This window comes from Aspergillus lentulus (assembly GCF_001445615.1).
Source record: "Aspergillus lentulus DNA, contig: Alt16, strain: IFM 54703, whole genome shotgun sequence".
Taxonomy (NCBI): Eukaryota; Fungi; Ascomycota; class Eurotiomycetes; order Eurotiales; family Aspergillaceae; genus Aspergillus; species Aspergillus lentulus.
Window position 1 is genome coordinate 168,066 of NW_028322113.1, and position 24,692 is coordinate 192,757.

General features: G+C 53.3%; 8 protein-coding genes across 8 annotated transcripts; 3 read left to right on the top strand and 5 right to left on the bottom strand.

Annotated features, from left to right (window-relative positions):
• Positions 1–270: 270 nt before the first annotated feature.
• Positions 271–4,588, bottom strand: ALT_7540 (extracellular endo-inulinase inu2; the record flags this gene model as incomplete). The annotated part of the gene is made up of 2 exons (XM_033557540.2): positions 271–4,128; positions 4,187–4,588. 2 exons carry the CDS (start codon positions 4,586–4,588, stop codon positions 271–273), a joined length of 4,260 nt encoding a protein of 1,419 aa, XP_033413431.2.
• Positions 4,589–6,195: 1,607 nt separating this feature from the next.
• ALT_7541 (uncharacterized protein) lies at positions 6,196–8,073 on the bottom strand (the record flags this gene model as incomplete). The annotated part of the gene is made up of 4 exons (XM_089600282.1): positions 6,196–6,388; positions 6,453–7,058; positions 7,239–7,865; positions 7,922–8,073. The coding sequence occupies 4 exons, from the start codon at positions 8,071–8,073 to the stop codon at positions 6,196–6,198; spliced, it is 1,578 nt and encodes a 525-aa protein (XP_089455175.1).
• Positions 8,074–8,330: 257 nt separating this feature from the next.
• ALT_7542 (glycoside hydrolase family 172 protein) lies at positions 8,331–9,698 on the top strand (the record flags this gene model as incomplete). The annotated part of the gene is made up of 1 exon (XM_033557538.2): positions 8,331–9,698. One exon carries the CDS (start codon positions 8,331–8,333, stop codon positions 9,696–9,698), a length of 1,368 nt encoding a protein of 455 aa, XP_033413429.1.
• Positions 9,699–10,317: 619 nt separating this feature from the next.
• Positions 10,318–12,336, top strand: ALT_7543 (putative MFS alpha-glucoside transporter; the record flags this gene model as incomplete). Its single annotated transcript, XM_089600283.1, has 8 exons — positions 10,318–10,349; positions 10,416–10,489; positions 10,546–10,869; positions 10,922–11,045; positions 11,098–11,139; positions 11,193–11,964; positions 12,030–12,134; positions 12,193–12,336. 8 exons carry the CDS (start codon positions 10,318–10,320, stop codon positions 12,334–12,336), a joined length of 1,617 nt encoding a protein of 538 aa, XP_089455176.1.
• A 516-nt stretch (positions 12,337–12,852) lies between these two features.
• On the bottom strand, positions 12,853–14,687 carry ALT_7544 (sugar porter family MFS transporter; the record flags this gene model as incomplete). The annotated part of the gene is made up of 4 exons (XM_033557536.2): positions 12,853–13,252; positions 13,356–14,139; positions 14,210–14,535; positions 14,590–14,687. 4 exons carry the CDS (start codon positions 14,685–14,687, stop codon positions 12,853–12,855), a joined length of 1,608 nt encoding a protein of 535 aa, XP_033413427.2.
• Positions 14,688–15,102: 415 nt separating this feature from the next.
• ALT_7545 (uncharacterized protein) lies at positions 15,103–19,167 on the bottom strand (the record flags this gene model as incomplete). The annotated part of the gene is made up of 12 exons (XM_033557535.2): positions 15,103–15,304; positions 15,380–15,906; positions 16,023–16,065; positions 16,127–16,498; positions 16,576–16,872; positions 16,934–17,095; positions 17,305–17,537; positions 17,588–17,820; positions 18,134–18,254; positions 18,325–18,538; positions 18,609–18,898; positions 18,955–19,167. 12 exons carry the CDS (start codon positions 19,165–19,167, stop codon positions 15,103–15,105), a joined length of 2,907 nt encoding a protein of 968 aa, XP_033413426.2.
• Positions 19,168–19,661: 494 nt separating this feature from the next.
• ALT_7546 (fungal specific transcription factor domain-containing protein) lies at positions 19,662–21,570 on the top strand (the record flags this gene model as incomplete). Its single annotated transcript, XM_089600284.1, has 6 exons — positions 19,662–19,807; positions 19,861–20,103; positions 20,185–20,529; positions 20,604–20,678; positions 20,728–21,286; positions 21,466–21,570. 6 exons carry the CDS (start codon positions 19,662–19,664, stop codon positions 21,568–21,570), a joined length of 1,473 nt encoding a protein of 490 aa, XP_089455177.1.
• A 209-nt stretch (positions 21,571–21,779) lies between these two features.
• Positions 21,780–23,942, bottom strand: ALT_7547 (glycoside hydrolase family 32 protein; the record flags this gene model as incomplete). Its single annotated transcript, XM_033557532.2, has 2 exons — positions 21,780–23,474; positions 23,529–23,942. 2 exons carry the CDS (start codon positions 23,940–23,942, stop codon positions 21,780–21,782), a joined length of 2,109 nt encoding a protein of 702 aa, XP_033413423.2.
• Between the last annotated feature and the right edge of the window lie 750 nt (positions 23,943–24,692).

Consider the following 24,692-nt stretch of genomic DNA (forward strand, 5'->3'; position numbering starts at 1 on the left):
TGAAGTGCCCGGTCTGGGAAAGATTTCATGTTGCATACATCTGAAACAAATTCAATATCTATAAGATTAAATAAGTGGTGGTTAAAATGTATTCTTAGACTATAGTAATCAGTGAAAGTTAATATATATATATATGAGATACAAAAACTACAACTACTTTCATACTAACTCCGAACAGCAATAGTTATCCCTTATATCTCAGCAACCACAAGTTATTCTCTATTAACGATGTGACAGTTAAACCGCGACTGGAAATGGCTACTCGCCAGCTCAAAGAAGGACCTTGCGCACCTCCACCGACCGCAAAACCACATTGCCCCCAGAAACCTCCAGAGATACACCGTCCGCGGACACGTCAGGGAAGATCAAGTTCGAGATTACCGCCTCGCCTAGCCCGCCAAAGACCTCGAGAGAGCACGTATCAACCAAGACACGCAAGTGGACCTCGCCATTCGCACCAGGCTGCACAGTAGCAGTGTGGACGCCGCCAGCTGCGGGATCGTACGAGATATCCCCACTCGCATTGCGATCGACGGAGAGCTGTTGAGAGCTCTGCACGTACCTGATAAGCGTCTGCTGAGAGCCTGCCTTGCGAACAGCGAGAGAAAGCGTAGAACCGGGGGAAGGTACGAAAGCCATCTTGATATCGAGCGTCCGGGAGTGGATGTCGGAAAGCAACGTCTGTCCAGGGGCGATGGTTGCATTCGTGAGATTTGCGACTGGCCACGCGTACGCGTCGATTTCATCGACGGGCTGTTGCACGAACCGCAGCTTGCCAGTGTTCAGCTGCTGAAGCTCCAGTGTGCGAGGGAACGACAGCATTCCCTTCCAGGTGTTTGTTGGAGGGTTTCCGCCGTAACTGTTCATCACGGAGGCGAGGATCCTCCGGCCATCCGTGGATGCAGGGACGTTTTCCCACGTGAGCGCCCCGTCAAAGTCGCGCCCGTAGTCGAGCCAGAAGGCGCTGGGGTCAACAGGGTCTGCGGTGAATACCGCTCCGTCAAAGGCGCCCGTGACTGCGAAGACGCCATTGCCACCGGCAGGGGATCCAGTGGCAGGGGTAATGACAAGAACCCATTTCTTCTGCGTTGTGCCTTTGATTGGGAGTTCGAAAAAGTCTGGCACCTCCCACCCGTTGATTCCGCTGGGTAAGTTTGGAATGTTACTGGCAGTGAAGTCACTTCTCCAGGTCCAGGCTTTGGCATCACTTGACGTCCAGAATGTGAGTTTATTCTGGCCGCCGTGTGCGAGGATCATCACCCACCTGCTTGATGGAGTATGGTAAAAGACTTTGGGGTCCCGGATCTCCAGACCCTTGGTGCTATCATGCGGTTCTTCCTGCGTTTTTGAGATAATTGGATTTCCTGGGTATTTGATCCATGTGGCGCCCTGGTCAAGACTGTATGCAAGCCGCTGGTCCTGCACACCAGTAGAGGGAAAGTAGCCAGTATAGAAGGCGAGATACGGAGGGTTCGAGGCGGATCCCAGTCCCGAAAGGTTCTGCGGGTCGAAGTACGCGGTCCCAGTGAATGCCTGGATTCCATCCGCACTGGAGATAGCAACTGGTTTGTGACTCCAGGAGACCAGATCTGTACTGGTCGCATGGCCCCAACTGAGGTTGCCCCAGAAGTTCCCAGTGGGATTATGTTGAAAGAACAAGTGCCACGTGGACCCGATCTTGATCAGACCGTTGGGCTCATTCATCCAATTCTGCTCTGGCACAAAGTGGAAAACAGGGCGGAAGTCGACAGGAACTGTAGCGGAAGGCTGAGTGGCGGTGCTTGTGCTTGTGCTTGTGCTTGTGATATTTGTACTAACTCCTCTCGTACTGAGTGTCGTACTCAGTGTCGTGCTCAGTGCCGTGCTGGTCGTGCTGCTGCTGGTGGGCGCTTCAAACGCAGACGCCAGAATCTTTGCATCAATCGTGATCCCACTTGTACTTCCCTCGGTTGAGAACAGCCGGACATCGGCGCCCGTGTCTTGGGGGAAGATCTGCGCCGACAAGGTGACCTCGCCTTGGCCACCAAAGACTTCAACCGAAGAGGAATCAAGAAGGATGCGCAGAGTGACCTTGCCGTCACTGCCGGGTTCTAGAGGCGCGTAGTACGTATTGGAGAATGTCCCGTCAAAGCCGACATTTCCCGACTTGGTTCGATCGACAAACATTCTTTTCGTACTGAACTCGTACCCAACCCGGGTCTGCTGTGTCAGGTCAGAGGTTGCTCTGAGGAGGACGCCAAACTGAGCTGGAGATGTCGAGTTCCGGTGGGAGAATGCCACGGTGATATCCAGGGACTTCCCAGAGAGCGGAATGGATTGTGTTCCTTGAGGTACGGTGGTTAGAGCATCGGAATACGCCCCTGTCTGTAGACTGGCCCAGTTGGCAGCGGGTTGCTGGATGAGCGTTGGCCATCCGTTGATGGTCTTGAGTGACAGCTTCCGAGGGATCGACAACATGCTGCGCCATGGAGAGGTAGGGATGCCGGCCGCGTACTGCCAGTTATTCATCCAGGCAATGTTGGTACGGTCTGCAGAGGCAAGCCCATTGAATGAAGCCGCAGCATAGTGGTCAGGCCCCCAGTCCAGCCAGTTGGTCCCTCGTGGCTCAGCAGTTACATCCGAGAAGGAGATTTCATCCACCAGAATATGGCCCCAGCCGGTCGTGCTGAGATCTGCAATTTCAATAACTGCACTCTTGCCAATTAAGTCTGTGACGTCCCAGCTCTTTGGCAGGAGCTGCTCCCTATCACTGCCCGTGGCGGTACGGACGACGTGGCCGTCGACCCTGAGGTTGATGCATTGCACACCGGGAGCATTCCCGCCACCAATGAGGAAGTTGATCCTCTCTTTCGTAATAGTAAACGCGGGCGAGACCAGAGTTCCAGTTGTCGCATCGCCATTGTAGAACGTGTTGACGAAGTTTCCGCGATACCCAGACACCACCTGCTGTCCCGGCAGCGTACCCTGGGACGGGCTTTTCCCGACAAGATCTCCAGTGGCAGTCCACCCACGACTCTCAAAAGTATCGGTCCCATTGAAACTAAACGCTGCATCTTTGATGGACGCGGGAGGGGTAGCATCCCCAGTGAAGGTAATTTCGTCAACGAGAATATGGCCCCAACCACCCGTTTGCTGATCCACAATCTCAAGGACGGCAGTCTGTCCGATATACTCAGCAACATCCCAAGTTTGTAGCAGGAGCTTTTCCTCATTGCGGCCAGTGGCAGTGCGCACGGCTTGGCTTTGCCCCGCGATTTTCAAGTTGATGCATTCGGCTCCTGGTGCGTTACCGCCGCCAATGAGGAAATTGATAAGTGGCCGAGTGATTGTGAAGGGCGGCGAGGTGAGGGTGCCGGTCGTTGAGTCACCGTTCAAGAACGTATTGACAAGGCGAGCGCCAGCGTATCCGGAGACGGTTTGCTGTCCGGAAAGAGTTCCCTGAGCCGGTGCTGCCCCGAGTAATCCCCCTGTGGCAACCCAGCCGAGAGACGCAAAATCCCCAGAACCTTCAAAATCTTGGAATGTGACATTCCCTGTCACTGCAGTTTCTTCTGGGCAGGGGCAGGTAGAGGCTGTTTGGGTACTCGTAGTAATGGGCGTCGACACGGAGGTGGAGGTTGTAGACGGAGACGGAGTGTCGGGGTCGGCAACGAATGCCGTGCCATTGAAACTGCCGATTATGTATTGTGTTCCTGATCCGACAACTCCAGGTGGTCCTCCGGGGTTGAGTCCAATCTGTACGACCCATTTGGTCTGGGCCTCGCTCCCATCAAGGGCCAGCGGGAAGATGCTGGGACACTCCCAGACACCCCCGACTGCGTTCATTGGGCCGAACTCACTGGTGTACGTCCACTCCTTGAGGTTCCGCGAGGTATAGATGAGCAACTTGTGGAGCTGGGCCAACGAGATGACCGAGACCCATTTCTGGGTTGGCTGGTGCCAGAATACAAATGGGTCCCGGAAGTCACGCCACTGATCTGCGTAAGGTGCTGGCGGGTTAAGAATGACGGGATTAGCCGCATCGTAGGTCGTCCATGTGAGACCCTCGTCTAGACTGTAGGCAATCGATTGAGCTTGCTGTCCACCATTGACTGCCTTGCCGCTGGGTAGATTGCGGGACGCGGGATACTAAGCAAAAGTCATCCCAGGTGTCCGGCATGGTAAGTATGGAGGTCACAGGACTCACATAGGAGGTGTACATTGCCACAAATGGGACAATTCCGTCTGTACCGAACCCGCTCGTATTATCGGTATCAGCAACAGCGGACCCAGAGAAGAACATCTCGGAGATATTATCGGGGTATCCGCGCGCAAGCAGGGCAACAGGTTGGTGCTTCCAGTGGGTCAGATCATCGCTCGTAGCATGACCCCATGACATGGCTCCCCAAGTGTCTCCTCCAGGGTTGTATTGGTAGTACAGATGGTAAGTACCATTATGATATAGAAGACCATTTGGATCGTTCATCCAGTTGTTGGCTGGGGTAAAATGATAACGAGGTCGGTAGAGTTCATTGTAGGTTTGCGCACCCACGGTCTGCAAAAGAGAAAACCCGACAGCAAGAACAGAGGCAAAGAAGAATAAGGTCATCCTGAAAAGATGGATGTATTTACTGTCTGGATAGAGAGGCGAATTGGAAAAGATGCAGTGAGTGAGTGCGAAATATTCCAAGTACGCGGCGAAGCACAAAGATCTTTATACTCTCAGGCACTTGGTCATTTTCTTCAGTCTCTAGCTTTATTCCTCTATAGCCAAAAGATAATACGAAACCCCAAGACTTCAACTCTCACCAACTGACTCCTTTTCGTCTTCATTCGTCTCCAACTACGCTGAATCTCCGCGAAGCTTCCCCGACATCGCCCAATTGCGGAGAAACTCTGAAACACATCCTCCTCCATATCATATTCTGAAAGCAGGGATGGATGCAATGTGACCTCGGTGCCCCAGGGGCATTCATCTAATCCACACAATCAAAAAGCGGAGAAAGAAATACAGCAATTATTGCTCGAGGGCGTCTCATTTATCCGGCTAGGCACGTCGCACAGACTCGCGGAGGTTGGAAGTCTTCAGTGATAGAGGTGGCACGTCGTGACAAGGTTGCTCGGAATTATTATGATCGTCATGACGAATCCCCGTGGGGAGCCGGTGAGACATCGTGCAGAAATGGTGGAGAAATCGCGGGGAGGGGCACTCGACTGCCGATACTCAAATTGCTTAATCTTTCTTTCGTCGCGGAGGCAGCCTAGCTTCCGCGAAACACATCTCGGGTGCTGATCGGGCGTATAAGCGAGTCCATAATATTGGCCGAAGTTCTTGTGTCTGGATCCCTCAGTCTTTAGCTCACCCTTTAAGCCCCCGGCAGTTACATTGACCCTGCCTTGGAGGCAACAAGAAACTTGTTGATCAGTCCCGTTCCATAAAGTCTTCGTGCAGAGTCTGGGGCTAGGAGTACGCTTTAGTGTGATTTTATGGAACGACCAGCGCCCAGAGCTGCCTGTCATACAGTTGTTGCTTGGCCTGGTGAAATAGCCAGTCTCTAATTAGCATTTACATCCCGCTCCCTACAAATTGCACTAAACGTTCGCCGCGGGCTGGGAAGATATTCCAAAAAGCCTAAAGCTCTTAGCGGTAAAGTCAAATGTCTGGTCACTGCTGCGTCGTCGCTTAGTTGGCTTTTCGATAATGCGTCAGGCGCCTGGTGATCGAGCCGGCCACAAAATAAGAGATTCTCTCACAGTAGGCTTAACTGTTCCTACGTCCCATGACTCGTTCAACCTACTCTGCTGGGCGAGGCCGTGGTCATTCGCAGCGTTTACAGTCCTCTATCGAAGGATCGAGCTTCCACAATACCGGGAATATTATTATCGAGCCATTCCTCTCGGTCCTGTCTTGCTAGTCTACCACATAGTTGGCAAAGAACACCTTACGAGGAACCAAGCTCTGCCAGGCCCGAGTATCCTCGTGCTGTATCAACAGAGCCAGGCTCACGGCGGCGATGGCCCATCTAAGCCACGAGGACTTGGCTCAGGATACACTGCACGAAACGGGAATTGCTGCGTTTGTTGCGGCTTGGATGGATAGCTGGTACATGGGAACTGAACTATACAATACGCGGTGGTGAAAATCATGAGTGAGATAGATCGAGATGTATGTAATCGAAGAGTAATCCGAGAACTGCTCCTATCTTCAAGTTTTACCTATCTATACCCAGCCTCTCCCAACCGCGCGCTTAGAGTCTGTCGCAGCTCCTCCAGCGATGGGCTCCCCTCTGCCCCTCTCCAGTCCACAGCCGCAGCCGACGGAAGACACTCCCGTAGCTGATCGCGACTAGCACCACCGAAGCACGGGGCCTCAGCAACTCTAAGGGCGGCCATCGTAGTAGTGAAGAGACTGCGAGTGTGTGAATAAGCACTTGAACCCAGACAAGCGGGAAGAGCCAACTGGCGAAACCCACCTAACCGACAAAGTCCACTTATAAACCAGACAGTCGTTAACCGCGAACGCAATCCGCGGCAGGAGCTGGACGTACGCGTCGATGAAGCGCTGCACATGGTCTAGCAGCTGGATGCTCGCTCCACCGTCCTGAATCGCCTGGAAGGCGGCCGGCCAGTAGATGGACAGTTTGCAGCAGTAGTACTGTACGTTGAGGAAATTCGAGAGCGACTCGATCCGCCCCGCGTACGACTGCTGGCTTGGACCAGGCTCTTTGGCGAAGCGGATGTTCCCCGGTAGGTAGTCGTACCACTCGTCTAGCTGGCGCTCGAGCTCGAGCGCAATCCCGGGCGCGTAGGTGGGTCGACCGTCTGCGGTGCGCGTGACGGCCGAGTTGCACCGATGCAGCATGCGCCGCATGGCGATCTCCGCGAGGAAGAAGGAACTGGCTTGGTCGGCTGTTGTGCTGGTGCTGTCGGTGGAGTGAATGCTTGCGGGGGAGACGGCGGCAGGGCTTGTCGTTTGTGGGGGTGGGAACTGCCAGGTGCGTTGGCAGTTGGGGAGGGGGATGTATTCGTCTAGGGACCAGATGGAGCTTTTTGCCACGTCGAGCTGGACGCTCAGTTCGCTTCGCTTTGTGAGATTTTATGTGTTACAGGTTAAGCTGTGTGAGTGGACTTGCCTTTCAAGTAATAGGATAGCCCAATATGCTCTGTGCGTCAGTTCCAGACTGTCATTTCCCGTATTTTGGAGGCCGCTATTAGAGTCAGACTAAGTATGCCATGGCGTAGAGAAGATGTAGGCGCACCTCTTGAACAGATTTTGGATCTTAAACGAGGCTATCAGGCAATAGTCATGGGCCTGACATGGCTTGAGGATGCAGCAGTAATAGATACTCAGGAAAATCAGACACTGAATGCTGGTCACAGTGCACTCCGCAAGGACGACTGGCAGCGACGCAAGAGCAGCTTCAAAGTAATGGCTGCCTGTTGTGGGGTTATGCGCAACGCACCCGATGGCTGCAACAAGGAGGACCAAACATGTGTGACAGGATGGGGTCAGGGAATCAGACAACGTGGAAAAGTACCGCTCTGAAAAGTCTAGAGGAAGGATGGGATAGTAGCTGTGGATGCGGTCGGAGAAGGCCGCTAATGCGTCGGTGATCTGTTGGTGGGGAATAAAAGACGTACGCGGGAGTGTAGTCGTGCCGACTAGGAGATTCGCCCGCTCGAGTTGAATAAGGCGCTGCGCGTAGTTGTCGTCGAGACCAAACACGCGCATAATCGAGTTGGTTGCTAGAAGCCGAAACGGCGAGTCCTCATGGGAGCCCAATGCGCTGGTAGGTTCTTGCAGGACTAGTGGCCTGGACTGCCTCGATAGCAGCGTGGTGAGGTAGTCGAGCCGCAAGTTGACATTAGCTAGTTCAGTCTCTACCCTATATCATATCATCTTAGCCCATCATACATCTCATTTTGCACTCAGGAGGCGTACTTGGTGGCCGGACTTTCAGGAAGCTGCTGGTAGAAGCAGTCTAGCCCCCGGATTCTGCAGGGAGCGCAATATGGTCGCTGTCCGTCGCACTTTACTCGTCGCGATCGACAAGTGTCGCAGGCAAGGATCAATCGTTTCCGCGTTTTGGCCATGTTGAATCGTGTCTGATTGATGCAGGCCGTGACATTGCGGAGTTTGCTTCAAATACCGCGGGGGGTTTGCTTGGTGGCGGCAAACCCCGCGTTCTGGAGAAGCTTTGGCGCAGCATCGCGGAGTTGATCCCCGATTCCGCGTGAGTAGTACTATCATTCTATCAATTTCACCCATGGACAAGGGTATAAGAGCGCGTCATTGCTCATCTTCTGTAGTTGAAACCATCTTTGAGAACTAACGAAAGGCATAAGAAACCATGAATTCCATCGGAAACCACCTCCTCGCCGACATCACCAAGCAACGGGTCGCCCGCAGCGCCCGCGTCGCAAGCTGGGATCAGACTGGCCTGAACGAAGATGCCTTTGTTGTCCTCCCTGGCGAGACCGCCGTACTAGCGGATCTCGAAGGACCCGGTGCAATCACGCACCTTTGGTTCGTGCAGACCTGCCGCAAGATCCTCGGGCCGGGCCTGATCCCATACACAAAGTCCGGCGTCGCCATGATGGAAATCCACAATGCGCTCGGGCTCAACTACGAAGTCAGCGACCCGGATTACTACCGCAAAGTCCTCATCAAGATGTTCTGGGACGACTCGGAGACGCCCAATGTCCTCGCGCCCATCGGGGATTTTTTCTGTCTTGGTCACTCCATGGCTGCCAACTTTCAGTCGCTGCCCTTTACGGTCTCGGTCAAGCCGTCAGAGGAGAAACAGTTCGGCGGGGCTGCAGCGTTCAACTGCTACTTGACGATGCCATTTAACAAGCGAGCCCGCATCGAGATCGAGAACCAGAACGACGAAGCCTACATTCAATACTTCTACATCGACTACGAGCTTTACCCTGAGCCTCTGCCCCAAGATACTCTATACTTTCACGCGCACTGGCGCCGGGAGAACCCAACCAAGGGCTGGGCCCCGTCGACAATCCAAACCAACAGCCTGGAAACGCAGGTGAAGAACCTCGACGGGAAAGAGAACTACGTGATCCTCGAGACCACAGGCGCAGGACACTACATCGGGTGCAACCATTCCGTCTGGCACGCGCAGGGAACGTGGTGGGGCGAAGGCGACGACATGATTTTCATCGACGACGACACCTGGCCCCCGAGCATGCACGGCACCGGCGGGGAAGACTACTTCTCGCAGGGCTGGGGCATGCAGAAGAACGCATATCCGTTCTGCGGGACAATTATCCACGAGGACGACGTGCCCAACACGCAGGTCAGCTATCGCTGGCATCTCGCCGACCCAGTGCGGTTCAGCAAGCGAATCAAGGTTACCTTGGAAACCGGGCATGCGAACCACCTGCGGGATGACTGGTCGACGACCGCGTACTGGTATCAGACGCTGCCCGGGCCGAAGTTGGAGATCCTGCCCATGGAGGAGCGGCTGCCGCGCAGGCCGGCGGTGGCAGCGGTTCCGGAGCCGACCGAGGAGGAGCTTGCGGCACTGAGTGCGGACAAGAAGGAGAAGCTGAAGCAGCATCGGGAGAGGTACGATGCGTTTGTCATGGATCGGAAGAAGTGGTTGGCTCGGCGGGCGAAGGAATCGAAAGAGCGGGCTTTGAGTAATGTGCGGATTTGTGAGGATATCCGCCAGCGGTTCTTGAACAGCCTCAAGCAGTAGATATGCGGGATGAATATGGCGATATAGAAACTGCGAATATAGTCAGGATAATCGAGAGGAATTATGTTTGCATTGTTGAAATACTACTAGATTGCTTCTTAGTAAGTTTTGCAAACCTCGGTACTCCACTTAATTAATGATGATGCTATCACAAACTCGCATGCTATTGAAAGTTCAGCAAGCTCACATGCCAGTCTCAGGCGCTCGGCCCAATCACAGGCAAGTAATCTGTGTGGGTTCAATTCGGCAATTGTCCGACGTTGATTTCCAGAGAACGGGTCACTGGCACGGCTGCCCGTGCGTATTTGGCCCAGATGGATCTTTCCGGTGAGTCTGGAATCTGGCCCGAGTTTCAGCATCGCGGAGAAGAGTCAGACTCCGCGGTAGAGTTTCGGCGCCACTGCAGGGGTCAGAACGACGCCCTTGTCGCAATCATCTCAGTTCAGCTCGCTTGTTCTAACTTCTATCCCACGACCCGCTGTCCCCGGGTTTGGCATCATGCTGGCCTGACCCACCACGCTACCCCGCATTCTGTGGTATATAAGGGTTCTTCTACATACCAGACGCAAGTTGAGGATCTAAGTCAATGTTGACTAGTCATTACTCCGGACAACGCAAGATGCAAAATATCTCCGAGGCCCAGATCGATGGGTAATACGCCCCAGCATTACTCAGAACCCGAACCCCTCCTCTCTGATCAAGCTGACCGAAGCGCAGGGTCGACTACTCTGTTATCGACGCGAGCCAACGATGGCGCATGCTCCGTTCGCAAAAGCGTTTCTTTTTCTGGTGTGAGTAGCCCAAAGGCAATTTCTGCAAAGCCACCACCTACTCACCTATTCGTCAGGCCTCTGGGTATCCAGCGGAGTGATCATGCAAGGGTTCGACATCGTTGCCGGTGGCCAACTTGCTGCACTGCCAGAATTCCAGAAACAATTTGGACGTCTACAATCCGACGGCTCGCACATTATCCCAGCGCATTATCTGTCTGCGTGGAACTCCATTGCGCCGGCGTGTGAGATTGCGTCGACGTTTATCTACGCTCCGCTGCTTGAGAAATATGGCCGGAAACCTGGAATCTTGGTGGCGTCTGTGATTTCTGTTGCAGGGGTGCTGCTTCAGCAACTTGCGATGGACTGGAAGGTGCATTTGGCTGGGAGGGGGGTTAATGGTGTGTTTTCACGGGAACATGAACATGTGCACAGTTACTGACAAATTCGTAGGCATTGCGATCGGGATGATGTTCACTATATCGCCCTTGTGGATTGGGGAGACATGTCGGCCGGAGCTACGAGGGTTCTTCCTCTGCTTCTTCAATACTAGTATCGTGTTTGGACAGTTCGCTATGTCAGTACTGCCCTTGTTATGTGGTGGAAATGTCTGCTAATCCCTTCTTCAGTGCTGCCGTATCCAGAGGAAGCAGCTATCTTGAAGGCAAATGGTAAATCCGCCGTGTATCTATCCCATACCAAAGCAGAGCTAGAACCATCCCAGGCAATGGTGGCTCCCTGTCGTGAGCATGTACATTTTCCCCGCCATACTCACAGCCGGCTGGTTCTTCTTCCCCGAATCGCCATACTGGCTCGTGCGACAAGGCAACACCACTGCGGCGCGAAAGTCCCTCCAACGAGTCTACAGATTCCAGAACCCCGCCTTCTATACCGTCGAGGTCCACCGCATCCAATCCGAAATTGACCAAGCAATGTCGATTCAGGCAAGTCTCGCACAGCGGAGCGCACGGCGTACATTGCTAGGCCTCAATCTCGCGGCCGAAGCCGAGTGCTTCGACGCCATGAACCGCAAACGCACCCTGACAGCCATATTCGCCGCCAGCGGCCAGCAGATGATCGGCGCGACGTTCGTCATCGGGTACGCGACCTACTTCCTTGACCTGATTGGCGTCAAGGATTACTTTGACGCCTCGATCGTCCTCTACGTCGTGATGCTGCTGGCCAGCATGACCGCGTTCCCACTGACAGAGATCCTCGGGCGCCGAACCATGATTGTAATCCCGCAGTTCGTCCTCTGCTGTATGCTTCTGCTAATCGGAATCTTGGGATGCGTTCCGGACCATGGAAAGGCGAGCTGGGGAATCATCGTGTTTATATACATCTGGGCCATTATTTACCAGTTGTCCATTGGTGCCGTGGGCTTTGTGCTTGCGTCTGAGATTTCGACTGCGCGGCTGAGGAGTACCACGCAGGGCCTTGTGACGATCACAAATGCGGCATGGGGCCTTGTTATGCAGTTTACCATTCCGTATATGGTATGTTTTACTCTATCGTTCTACTCTGCGAGAAAGAAGAACTGCTAATGCTTTTTTCCTTTTAGATCAATCCCGATGCGGGAAACCTCGGTGGCAAGGTCGGGTTCATCTTCCTCGGAACGGGCCTGGTCGCAGCCATCGGTGGGTGGTACCTATATCCAGAAACCAAGGTATGTGATGGGGTAAAATGGATAGAGACATGTTTCACTGACTTGTTTGATGCGATAGGGCATCTCGTTTGAACGGATGGACGAACTGTACGCGAGCGGGACTGCGCCGCGACATTTTCGTGCCGTGAGCGGACAGAGGAGGGCAGAGACTCAGGACTCCAAGACGGAGCCGCCGGTCCATATGGAGGAAGTAAATGTTTAAAGTACCCCTATCTGACCGTGCATGGATCTCTTCTCTAGTGTCCATAGGTGTCAGTGCTACCGCTCGACGACACCATAAGTTTAGAGTAAGGCTATATTGCCCTGCTTCATGTATGTCAGTATATGTTAGCCCAATTAGGTGAATGAGATATCCCTGAAAATCTGGACTTCCAACGTTTCAACATCATTGTATCTATTTCGCAAGCGACACGGCTGGCTATCCTCGAGGTTTGTCACCACATCGTTGTACGTCGACCTACTACTTTGGCCATGGCTGTGATTTTGCGGTGGTGATAGTCAAGCTGCAAGCATAAGCGATTCTGCCTAGCTGCATGATTGTCGAGATACCAACCCTAAGCAACCGCTGAAAGGTTACAACACATGCAGTGTACCTTCTTTTTCAAACTTCCTAGAATCTTAATCATCGCCTAACATTGTTCTCCTACTGACCAGACTGCTACTGCTTTCAGCTACACACTGCATCAGACGTCTCCAAAAACAACTGGCAGAACCCCCATCAAGCCCCCTCAACCTCGCGATGCTCCCCAGCAATACCTCCCTTATCCTCAGCCCCCACCAACCCCGCCTCCTTGGCCCTCATCTCCATAAATGTAACGCGTGGCTTCCACCCGACACTCTCCCGCGCACTGCCAATCTCGTTATACAACTCATCCACCTCCTCCAGCGTCAACCCTTTGGTCTCGTAGATCATAAAGTACACAAACCCGATACACAGGAAGCAGCACGCGAACCAGATGAAGAAGATCTTGGACTGCAGGTTTGCGTTTCCGGGCCCGTAGTTGACCAGGTACGGGGTTGAGAAGCTCAGCGCCCAGTTGAGCAGCCAGTTTGTGGCGGTGGTCATGGAGAGGGATTTTGCGCGCGTCTTGAGCGGGAAGATTTCCCCGGTCACCACCCTAATTGAAAAGATAGGCCCGCGATTAGTGAGCGTACTTGGAGGTGTGAATACAAAGGTGGAGGGGGGATGGGTAATTAGTTAGTTGGGAGGCGCAGACTCACCAGGCAATTGGACCCCAGGATGCTGCGAAGAAGAAGATGTAGATGCAAATAAACGCAATCGCGGCCTTTTGCGCCGCCGCATCATGCACGATTATGTTTCCCTGGCCATCCTGGCCTGTCGTTGTCGTACCCAGAACTGCAACAATCAACTGGGACACAGCCATGCCAATAGCGCCCGTAAGCAGAACCGGCCGACGACCCCACTTGTCTATCGCGTAGAGACCGGGGATCGTCGACCCAACATTGACACAGTTGATGACGAGCGTAATGACAAACTCATTGCGGATCCCAGAGTTCTTAAAAAACTGTGTCCCGTAGTAGATGATGAAGTTGATCCCGCTCAGCTGCTGCAGCGCCTGCAACAGACACCCCGTCATAAGGCGCTTAAGCAGATTGCCCCGGAAGCAGTCGATGTACCCAGACTGGCCGAGACTTACTTCGTACTGGTGGTTGGCCTGAATCTCGGCGAGCTCCTGGCACACAGCCTCGTGGTCCTCGGGGAGGCGGCGGAGTTTCGACAGGCTGCGCGCGGCGGCTTTGGTGTTGTCGCGCTTGATTAGATACCGTGGGGTTTCCGGGAGGATTAGCATGCCAGCGACGAGGATTATGGACCAGGCGAATTGCACGGCGATGGGGATACGATAGGAGCCTGAGTCGGTGCGGTCGTGGGTAGCATTGTTGACCACTGAGGCGAGGAGAAGGCCGATTGTGATGGCGAATTGGTAGGATCCGACGATGAAACCTCGAACCCACTTTGGCGCAGTTTCAGATTGATAGAGGGGGACTATTGGCCGCCAGATAGGTTCGGTATAAGTGTCTGACACATGATCTAGCATAAGTAGATGGTGGCTTACCCAGCGCAGAAATAAGGCCAACTCCGAGACCAGCAAAGAAGCGGCCTGCAAGGAACGGTGGAATAGAGGTTGCAATAGTCTGGAGAATAACCCCAAGCACAAAAACGCCGTTTGATGCGATAATACCCCAGCGACGCCCGATGAGGTCGCCCATTGGGGCGGCCCCGAGTGCACCGAAGAATGTCCCGGCGGACAGGATGGACACAATAGCAGAAGACTGGCTGGAGGTGACATTGAGCTGGCCGGTGCTGTCGCGGTAGCCGGTTGAGAAGGTCTCCGCCCAGTAGGGCATGGCGAGGATGCCGCTGATGGTGCCGGTGTCGTACCTAGGGGACGTGTGAGCGTGAGACTGGGCTTCAAACATGGTACCTTGGACTCACCCGAACAGAATACCCCCAAAGGCGACGAATCCACTGATTAGAATGGCAGGCCATGCCTTGCCTTCAGTTCCCGGAGGCTTTTCGAAGAGGACACCCATTGTAGATGCGAACTGGAGGGATAGCAGACTGTGTTAATGAGGAAGGCTTCGGAAATTCTGCTTTGATGTTTTTTATGGATGGGACAGGATGAAGCTTTATATAAATGTAACCGCCTTACTGAGAGGGTAGTCTTCGTGAGCATCCAGTAGTTCCGTCCCCTACGCCCGACTCCATGCCGATATCACCATTCGGCCGCTTAGCGTATGGCATGTACTCATGTTGTTGCCAGCTCAGCGGAGGTGTGGGGGTTTCTCCGCGATGGTCACCTCACCCCTAGGGCCCTGACCCCAGCCGGGCGCAGAATGACCCACAGAAATAGCAGGTAGACAGGTGGATACGTTGCTCTGGGCTAGTAATAGCATATTACTCGGAATGGGTGGTCCCGACGAATAGCGCTCTCATTAAGGAAAAAATCTATGTGTACCTCGAATGATACAGCTGTATCCGCTCCTTCAAAATTACACCCATCTCCGCCAACGAGGGGCTGCTGACCTGGATCACCCCGTCAAAGACTTGAACTGCTAAATCTAAACTGTTGGCCACATCTCGAGACATAAACCCGGCAAAGCATGGATCCATCAAGCCAACCAGCGCCGCCATTGAGATTGTGAACACACTAGTAAGTGCACATGCATTAGCGCATCCTCGATCACCCGAGTGTGTCGCACAGTACTTGAGCACCGGATCTTACCTAGTGCACAACGTCCAGAGATTCGGCCTGCAGACAGCTACGGCTGCGGCAGCACACGGAACAAACTCAGCGTAGCTTGTAAAAAAATGGTGTGAGTGGCGAACAAGCTCACCGTTGGGCTCGCCCGTCGTAAGCGCCTCGTAGACCGCCGGCCAATATATGGACGCCTTGAATGCAAAGTACTGCGCGCGGAGAAAGGCAACCTGTGCCGAGTGTGCATTATTCCCTGTGTTCCCCTGCGGGCGAGGTCCGACGGTAGGGGAGGCGCGCCCGAAGGATAGGTGGCTCGGGAGTAATTGTAGCCACTCGTCCAGCTGCCGCTCCAGCTCGGCTGCGACAATGGGCGCGTAGATGTGGGCCCCGGCCGCCGGGCTACTTGTTGCCCATGTGCAACGCTGCAGCATTCTGCGCATCGCGATCTCCGCGACGAAGTAGGAGAGATCGCTGCTGGGGAGGGAGGTGGTCTGGATTGTTGGGGGTGAGACGAATGGGGCCATGCTCCAGATGCCACTGTTGGCGAGGTCAAGCTGAACAGTAATTTCGCTATAAACTGGTTACCTTCTGATCTCTTGTCTTGACCACGGGGGTCGGAAGAAAAATTGTTGGACCTTTCAATTAATAAAGCTGACCAGAAACAGCTTACCAAAAGTGCCTTTGTTGTGGTGTCATTCTCGGTGCCGAGCTCACTTGAGAGTCCAAACATCAACTAACCGTTTTTTGGTCGACAAAGGCCGTTCTGTTACTCACTTTAAGATATAGTTCTGCAGTTTATACGACGCCATTGCGACAAAGTCATGCGCCTGACACGGCTGTGCATAGCACAAGTGGTATATCGCGAACAATAGAAGACACTGGGCACTTGCTGGGCTAGAGTCTGCAAATACACAGGGAAGCATATCTGTGGCGGCCTTGAGGTATACCGACTCTGACCCGACTTGTCTCGTGCCCGCGACCGACTCGCGTCCCACCACGCATCCGATAGCCAGGACAAGTAGGCTGACGCAGGATGTAATAGACGTGGCAAAACATGACCTGCTCGCCTCGATAAAGTCCTCGGTATAGTCTCTTTGCAGGATCGGATACCAGGTTTGGATATGTTCTCGAAACGCATGAAGATGTCTATAGAGGGGCAAGGCTATTGTCAGTAGTTTTTACTCAGTTCAGGTTTTTCATTTCAAGCGCCTAAGACTCCTTACACTGATGCCTCTTCAAGATCAGCCATCACGAGATCCGTGCCCCTTGTCTGAGCGGGCAGAGTGTGTCTTCCGCGCTCTATCTCCTCCAGGCGCACAGGCAGGGATACCTCAACGCCGACCAAGTTCATAAATGCTTCACTCTGGAGTATCATGAATGGAAACTTCGTCGACTTCCCATAAGTAGTTGGAGAGCTAGACCCCTGTCGCGGATAGTGAGATGGCGAGTTCCGTGACGTGCGGCCCTGAGCTACGGCGGTGATATGGTCCAGCTGCTCCCACAACCTCGAGAGCTCCGCCCTTAGACTCAATATAGAGTCAATACCACAGCGTTTCCTCACCCACGCGCAAGGCCACTCACGGAGATGGAGGTAGATCCTGCCCCTCGTGATAGAAGCAGTCTTTCCCACGCTCGAAGCAGAACGAGCATTTGGGACGCTTGCCGTCGCATTTGGTCCGCCTGCCTCGACAAGTATCGCAGGCAAGAGCGCTCCGGCGTCTCCGCGGCTCAGAGCTGAACACACTGTGGGAGGTCATTGTCGTCGTCCACGCCTCAAAGAGAACTGTCTCGGCGCATTTTGCCGGCCATGGTATTGACATGTTTCTAGAATCAGGGGATTAAGGGAGGTGAGGTGCCTGACATTCAAGCTTCCAAACATACTAGAGATTCTTGTTTCGGGCTGTATATACTCCTCTTTGGTGACGTACGATCCAATAATATCTCACACACACCTTGTTGTGTCTCTTAGCGCCTTGTCGCCATGTTTCCAGAACAGACGAAGAACATCTGCATCACACGCACTGCGGGGAAAAGAAGCAAAGGAAAGAATAACCCTCGAATCAGCATCCTGGGTCTCCACCCGACGGCTTCGGGCACGAGTTAGGTTTGTTAGATTGATTGTGGAGACCCTGCCTAGCCACTGAGATTGCGAAAGACATGCAACTTCGGGCCAAGAGACCGGGGGCTGTGCCGGTGAGCAATCGTGGGTCAGCTCGCAAGCGTATTTCAGCGTACATTCCGGAGAGGGGCAGTCCGACTGGCGGCCTGTGGCTGGGCTCCAGGCCCGGTCGGGACACCGATCGTCCTCTCGCTTCGCCAGTCTGACCCCAGCGCCGGCGGGGGAATAAGCCCACCTTGTCCGAAGAGACAGGCCATAACCCTGGTCACCGTCCCTTGATGTGATACGATTTGGAAGATTCTAGCAAATATCACTTCGCTTGTAGATTGTGCCCACGGTCTGATGTTTACTAATCGATGTAGGTGCGAACACCCCATTAATTGTCCTTGCACTGTAGCGGACTTGGCATTTCTCTTTTACATTGAATATAGGGCACTGATAACGTAGACTGATATGATATCCTGCCATCTCAATACTACTGTCATCGGGTCACGCAATATGAACCACACTTCCCGGCCGCTTTATCAAATCGGTATCTCTCGTGCGTGGGGCTGCATCCTCGTCGCTAAACGCCGGGTGATTCCTCACGTCTACTACGGCCCAACATGTCAGACTTTTTATCTAACATAGCGGTTTTAGAAAGAAACAGTAAGTGGTCTTACCTAGAGAATGAACCGCCTGGATCCCATTCCTCGCCAGCCATCGAGAACTGAGCTTGTCAAGCGCCGTCTTGAAATCGTCTAGGATGATCGTATCGCAGAGACACTTGAACATAAAGCACAGCTAGAATATCCATCGTTCATCGGTCAGCAATGAGCTGTATAGCACTTATCCTGGTGTGTGAGAGGCGCACCTTCCAGAAGGGATTGATGCCGAGCGGCATGGCGGCCCTGAGTGCACCAGTCACGCTAATGACGTCGAGAGCAATGAACACGATAGATAGGCACATCGAGGCCAGCATAAGCCCGAAGCGGGGACACTCGCGCACCAGCTCAATGATGCCAAAGCCGTAGTGGGTCTTGACAACCCAGAACAGGTTACACGTGGTATAGATCCACCATGGATCGCTGAAATTGGGCTCGAGTCAGTCAATGCTGCCCGAAGAGAAATGGAGAGAGAAAGAGAACAACTGCATACCGAAACAGAGCTTCCCACGGCCGAATCTTCTCGTAAACAGTCGGGTTAAGGTTGTTGAAGTAAGCGAAATTCGCGTAAATCTCCGTTGCCCAGTATGGCTGAGCCAGGACAATGGTGCCGACGTAGAAGAGCGACAGTTTGCGGCCCATGAACGGCCTGTTTTTAATCCATGCAATCACATTGTGTAAGGACCAGGATATAATCAAGCCGATTGCGCTCGATGCCAGATACCATCCGTATACAGGGTCCGGGGCAAATATGAACGTCCCATGGGCGAGGGCGAGGATCAACTGCAGTGGTTGCCCCAGGTCAGTGGGTGGACATTGCATGTACTGAGGTGGGCTACCTCTAGTAAAATCAGCTTATGCAGCAATACGCCCGGACGCATGTTTGCATAGGTGACTGCCGCCATGATGACCAGTGAGCCCGTCATGAGACCCTGGGACCAGGCTTCCAGGATTAGAGCGGCAGGGTCAACTGGGCGCTGGGCCGTTCTTTTGACATGGTGAGAATGCTCCGTCGCATACGCATAGGAAGGGATACTGTTTAGGCCGAGCATGAGCTCGCAATTACATTGTCAAGGAAAGCGTGGAGGCAGCAGCAAGGGAGCAATACTGGAAATTCGGGAATGCTGCAGGAAAATGTGACGAGATATATGTCGAATTCTCGCAATCTTTACGAAAAGGAGGGGTTCAAGGTTCTCTCCACACTCCTGAATGTGGAGATTCTGGAGAATCTTCTAACGAGATTCCAGAACCACTCCGCAGTTGTTCTCGCGGAGAGGAGGAGCCGCTCCGCGAAGGTAATTTAGAAGCGTGTAGGTGATTGGAAGGGCATTCGACGCTAAGAGAGTGCCAAATGGGACTACGTCTACATCCATACAGCCAAGACCTCAACTTGGAAGGGGGCCAGTGCGCTGCCTAAGTTGGACAATTCGTTGCTTGTCCGCGATGTCCGGACGAGTTGTGACTTTCCGGCTTTCGCCCATAATAAAGATAATAGCGCCACATTGGTCCATCGTCTTGGTTCCGTGACTCAGACTGTTCTTTGACAATGCTTCCATCCCGAACGGCTTCGGTCTGCGACAACTGCCGCCTCCGTAGGAGACGGTGCGACCGGATTAGACCAAAATGCTCTTACTGTATCTCCCAGGGCGTGGATTGTATCTATAGCAGAACCCCAGACTCACAGCCCTCAGAGTACGTGGTGCCTGGTCATACTGTCGATGTATAACGGTTGATATCTGCGGCAGATTGGTCCAGGAGCTCATGAGTATACGGGAAAGACTGGAATCTATCACGCCACTGCTGGAGCAGCCTCAAGTGCTGGCACCACGAGGTGACAACGATCCTCCTGTGACGGCGCTGCAAAACTGTCCACCTCTTGTTCTTAGGTCTCCGCATCTCATGCAGATTCTCGGTTTGCAGTCGGATCTAGCGGCCGTTTTGTATCGCCTCGAGAATACAGCTCATCAGCCCCCCGTGTCATTATTCGAGTCAACGCCTGCTGAATGCTATAATCTGTATTATATCTCTTGCCTAGAAAGTGCTTGGTCACCCAGCTTACTCTAAACCAGGATCCTCCGCCGAGTCGAGGAGCGAATCCATCCGTGGTACCCAGTTTTCCATTCGGAATTCCCGACACATTTCTTCCAGGCTTGCGCTACCGGGTTTATTCCCTCTACAATATCGTGTTTATCACATCTGGTCATTGCGGTTTCAAGCCTGATCAAAAATAGCCCGCACTCGTCACACTTCGAAGCTGCATTGTCCATGATGGGGAACGTCATGCACGAGTGCAGTGTGACGAGTGTTCAATGCTTGGTCCTTTTCGGCGTGTATCAGGCCTATCTCATCAGGCCAAGGCAGGCATATGAGTACATCCAAGCTGCCTTTCTGAAGCTTCAACACTTTTTGAAAAGGTAGACACCCTTCTTCCGCAAGCCCATACCAAACCCCCAGGTGTCATCAGATAACACTGGTAATGATCCAATAGTCCATCCTACCACGAGGAAACGCCAGCTGCACATCTTGTCTCGCGTTTATATTGGACGATTTACATTTTAATGAGGTCTGTTCACGCCAAGTACGCACTTCACTTTTGCCTGACATATTACCAGTGAGACATATATGCATCTTAATCTGTCCGTCCCGAGCAAAACTTTACGCGGACAGTCGAAGCTGGTCCCTCTGCCGTCAAGCAACGACGTGTGGAGTTCTCCATCCGATCAAAATGCACCCTCGAACTCATCTTTGGCGGAATTCCCACAAGGTAGCGATCTCGATTCGCCAAGTCAACCGCTGCAGTCACTGTCACACTTTCGCATAGAGGTCGATTTGCAACAGGCTTTGGATGCGTATGCTACATCAAGCATGGCTGCTTCCGAGATATATAACAGCGTCTTCTCCACTGCAGACGAGCCGATACCTAACGAGAGACTCAGCACGTTCCCAGATATGCTCCCTGCGGGGATAAAGCTAGAGTCTAGCGGCTTTGGTCTAGATACCTACAGTGCAGTCCACCGCGCCAAGTACCATATGTACGAGGTGAACGGCTACTGGCCCGTGATATACCGGATCATTCTGAACGGGTCCGCAGACTCCGAACTGCTCCCCTACGGCCCGCTGTTCTTTGAGTCGGTGACTGCATTTCTGTCTGACGCCAATATAGCGCTTTGCGTATGTCGACCGAAAGCCTGGTTTCTATGTGCGAGGTGTGTGCTTACATGTCAATTTCCTTTTCTTCTTCCAGTCCTGCTCACCTTGTTGGCAGTATATACACTATATCGATGGCCGCACTGAGAGCTACGGATGTCCAACCTCTACGATTGCTCGTGCATACAGGGCTTTGGGAGCAGCTTCAAGTTACGGTTGATGCATTGCAGAAATACGGCGAACTCAGTCCGTCGGTACGGTATATGTGGGACTCTTTGAGGGAGCGACTCAGTGAAGCCAGGGGTTAGAAGAGCGTGAGGTTTAATACTTACTTGTGACTGATAGACATGCTTTGGATTATTCATCGAACGTAGTTCTCAAAAGAGATTTATTGGCCCATATTCTACGTCTGCCATTGTGTATCTGCGCAGGAACTCCACCCTGGATACTCCGTGTTCAACCTGAAGTATTTCGCCACTTCAAACAAAAAAGAAAGAAAAAAGCTGAGGAGGCTAATCTACTGCCAGGTATCGCGTACTTCGCTCACCCGCACCTTGATATCGCTAGTCTCCCCACCATTCGAAAACAGGCGACTGTAGACAGCATCCGTAGAAGGGAAAATCTGGCTGGTGATCGTTGCCTCACCCTGTCCCCCAAACACCTCAACGCTCGACCAGTCAAGGAGAATCCGCAACGAAACAGTTCCATCTGCTCCTGGAGACAGTGGCGCATAATACGTACCCGCGAACGTAGCATCGAACGACACATTCCCAGAACGCGTTCGGTCAACGAAGATTTGCTGGGTGGCAAACTCGTATCCGACACGGGTCTCCTGGCTGTGGTCCCTATTTGCAGCGAGAGCGATCCCGAACTCGGCCCTTTCGGTTGAGGACGCTTGTCGACTGGAGAAGGTTAACTGAATCTCCAGTGTCTTGCCGAGGCGTCCGAGATCCTGCGTACCCTCCACGCGACGGAAGCTGAATACACGGCCGCCGTCCGTCAGAGCATTCCACTTTCCTGCGGGCTCTGACACAAGGGTCGCCTTTCCGCCGATTGTCTTGAGCGCAAGATGCCGGGGAATCGTCATCGCACTGCGCCAGGGATCTGTTGGGATCGTTGCGCCATACTGCCAGTTATTCATCCAAGCAATAACAGTCCGCTCATCCTGGGCGAGACCGTTGAACCCAAGCGCCGCGTAGAAATCCGGGCCCCAATCGACCCAGTTTGCAACATTGTTCGTTGCCTGTTTGTCGGAGAACAAGATCTGATCCACGTTGATGTGGCCCCAGCCGCCCGTGGCGTTGTCGACAATCTCAATCTCTGCGCGTTTCCCCTGCAGTGCACTCACATCCCAGCTTGACCAGGAGAGGCCCTCGCTGTTGGACCCAGTAGAGCTGTGCACTATGTTTCCGTCGACATGGAGCCGGATCGCGGTGTCGTTAATGTTGTTGCCACCGCCCACGAGGAAGTTGATGTACCTGTGTGAGATGTTGAACGGGGCGGAGGTAAGGGTCCCTGTTGTAGCATCGCCGTCGAGGAATGTGTTTACAAGCTGCTCACCCAGGAACCCAGTCACCGGGTTTTGGCCGGCGAGCGTGCCCTTCACCGGAGAGGCCCCGGTAAAATTCCCGGTGGTTCTCCAGCCCCGCGCGGCAAAAGACTGGTCACCCTCAAAGTCCTCGAAGACCACGCTATCTTCCGGACCCCTTCCATCGTGGATGCTCTCCGGATCCGCAGTGAAGGTTGTCCCGTCAAAGTTGCCCACAATATACTGTGACCCAGAGCCGACCGTGCCTGGGGGCCCACCGGGATTCAGGCCGAGCATCAGGACCCATTTGGTCTTTTTGCCGTTATCAAGTGATAGCGGGAAAATACTCGGGCATTCCCACACTCCGCCAACGGCATTAGCCGGTCCGAATTCGCTGGCTAGATCCCAGTGCTTGAGGTCTCGGGATGTGTAGATCACGATTTTGTGTAGCTTCGCCAGGCTGGTTACAGCAATCCACCGGCGCGTCTCCCTGTGCCAAAAGACGCTTGGGTCACGGAAATCCAGGTACTGGTCTTGGTAGGGAGCAGGAGGATCGGCGATAACAGGGTTCGCGGCGTCGTATGTTGTCCATGTCATGCCCTTGTCGAGGCTGTAAGCAATAGACTGCGCCTGCTGATCCTTGCGCACGCGTTTACCACTTTGTAGCACCTGCTCCATGGGATACTGCATGACATTAGCTTTCTCATCTCAACCGCTGATAAAAATAACCCGGCTCACATAAGACGTATACATAGCAACCCAAGGCGCTTCCCCACGCCGCCCAAACCCACTTGTATTGTCCTCGTCGACAACCACAGTCCCAGAAAAGAACATCTCCGTAATATTCCCGGGAAACCCCCTTGCTTGGAGCGCAACCGGGTGCTCCGTCCAGTGCATCAGGTCCTTGCTCATTGCGTGGCCCCAGGACATCGCACCCCAGGTTGTGCCGCCGGGATTATACTGGTAGTATAGATGGTACACGCCATCGTGGTACACGAGCCCGTTGGGGTCGTTCATCCAGTTCCTCGCGGGGCTGAAGTGATACTGTGGGCGGTACAGCTCTTTGTAGCTCTCGTGGTGCGCGGCAGTCACCGGAACCGCAGACGACATCATTCCGACCAGGAGGACGGTGGTGGACAGATGAAACTTCATCGGATTGATTTTGTTTCGAACGGTATAGGACAAGGAAGAAGGCGGAGGTGTATAGTTGATCTTCGCTCTGGGAGTTTGTGTCCCAATATATATACCCTCCCCGCGGGATAGCCTTTCCGCAGGTACACTTACCGACCTGCTCCTGCTGAACCTGCTTATGTTTCCTTTGCTTAGGCATCGCGGAGAATAGCGATAATGACCGAAAAAAAGAAGGCACCAGAATCACTTAGCGAGACCACGTACCCCGCAAAGAGTGGGGATAATACGCAGTGATGAGACTATGGGGTCCGGGGCGTAATGAGGGTAAACAACGTCGCCACTGAATTGTTGTTTTGGGCGGCTTTGTTTGGAAAATAGAACACCGCTATGATTACAGATATTGAGACCCTATCCTGACTGGGATATAGTCCGGACACCCTTTTGGCCTAGTGGTATATTATCTTGATAGGATAGGCTTGTTCCGAGGGGTCTCGCGGAGAGGCTCGTCTTTTCCGCGATGTGGACCGCACGGCTTGCTAGGGCGCCGGCAGAAACGCCCGGGGACCCCATGTTGATTAGGAATAAGATATGCAGGGATTGACTGCACCCCACGGGGATCACTAGTGCTCGAGATTGTTTTTTTCCTTTTTCCCCCTCACAGAAGGACCCCCTGGTCATATCTTAAGGGGTAAAGGCCATAATCGCGCTGGAAAATATAACACCTTGTACTAACAATTTCTTCTATCTTCACCAGGCCTAGGTATTGCTTTG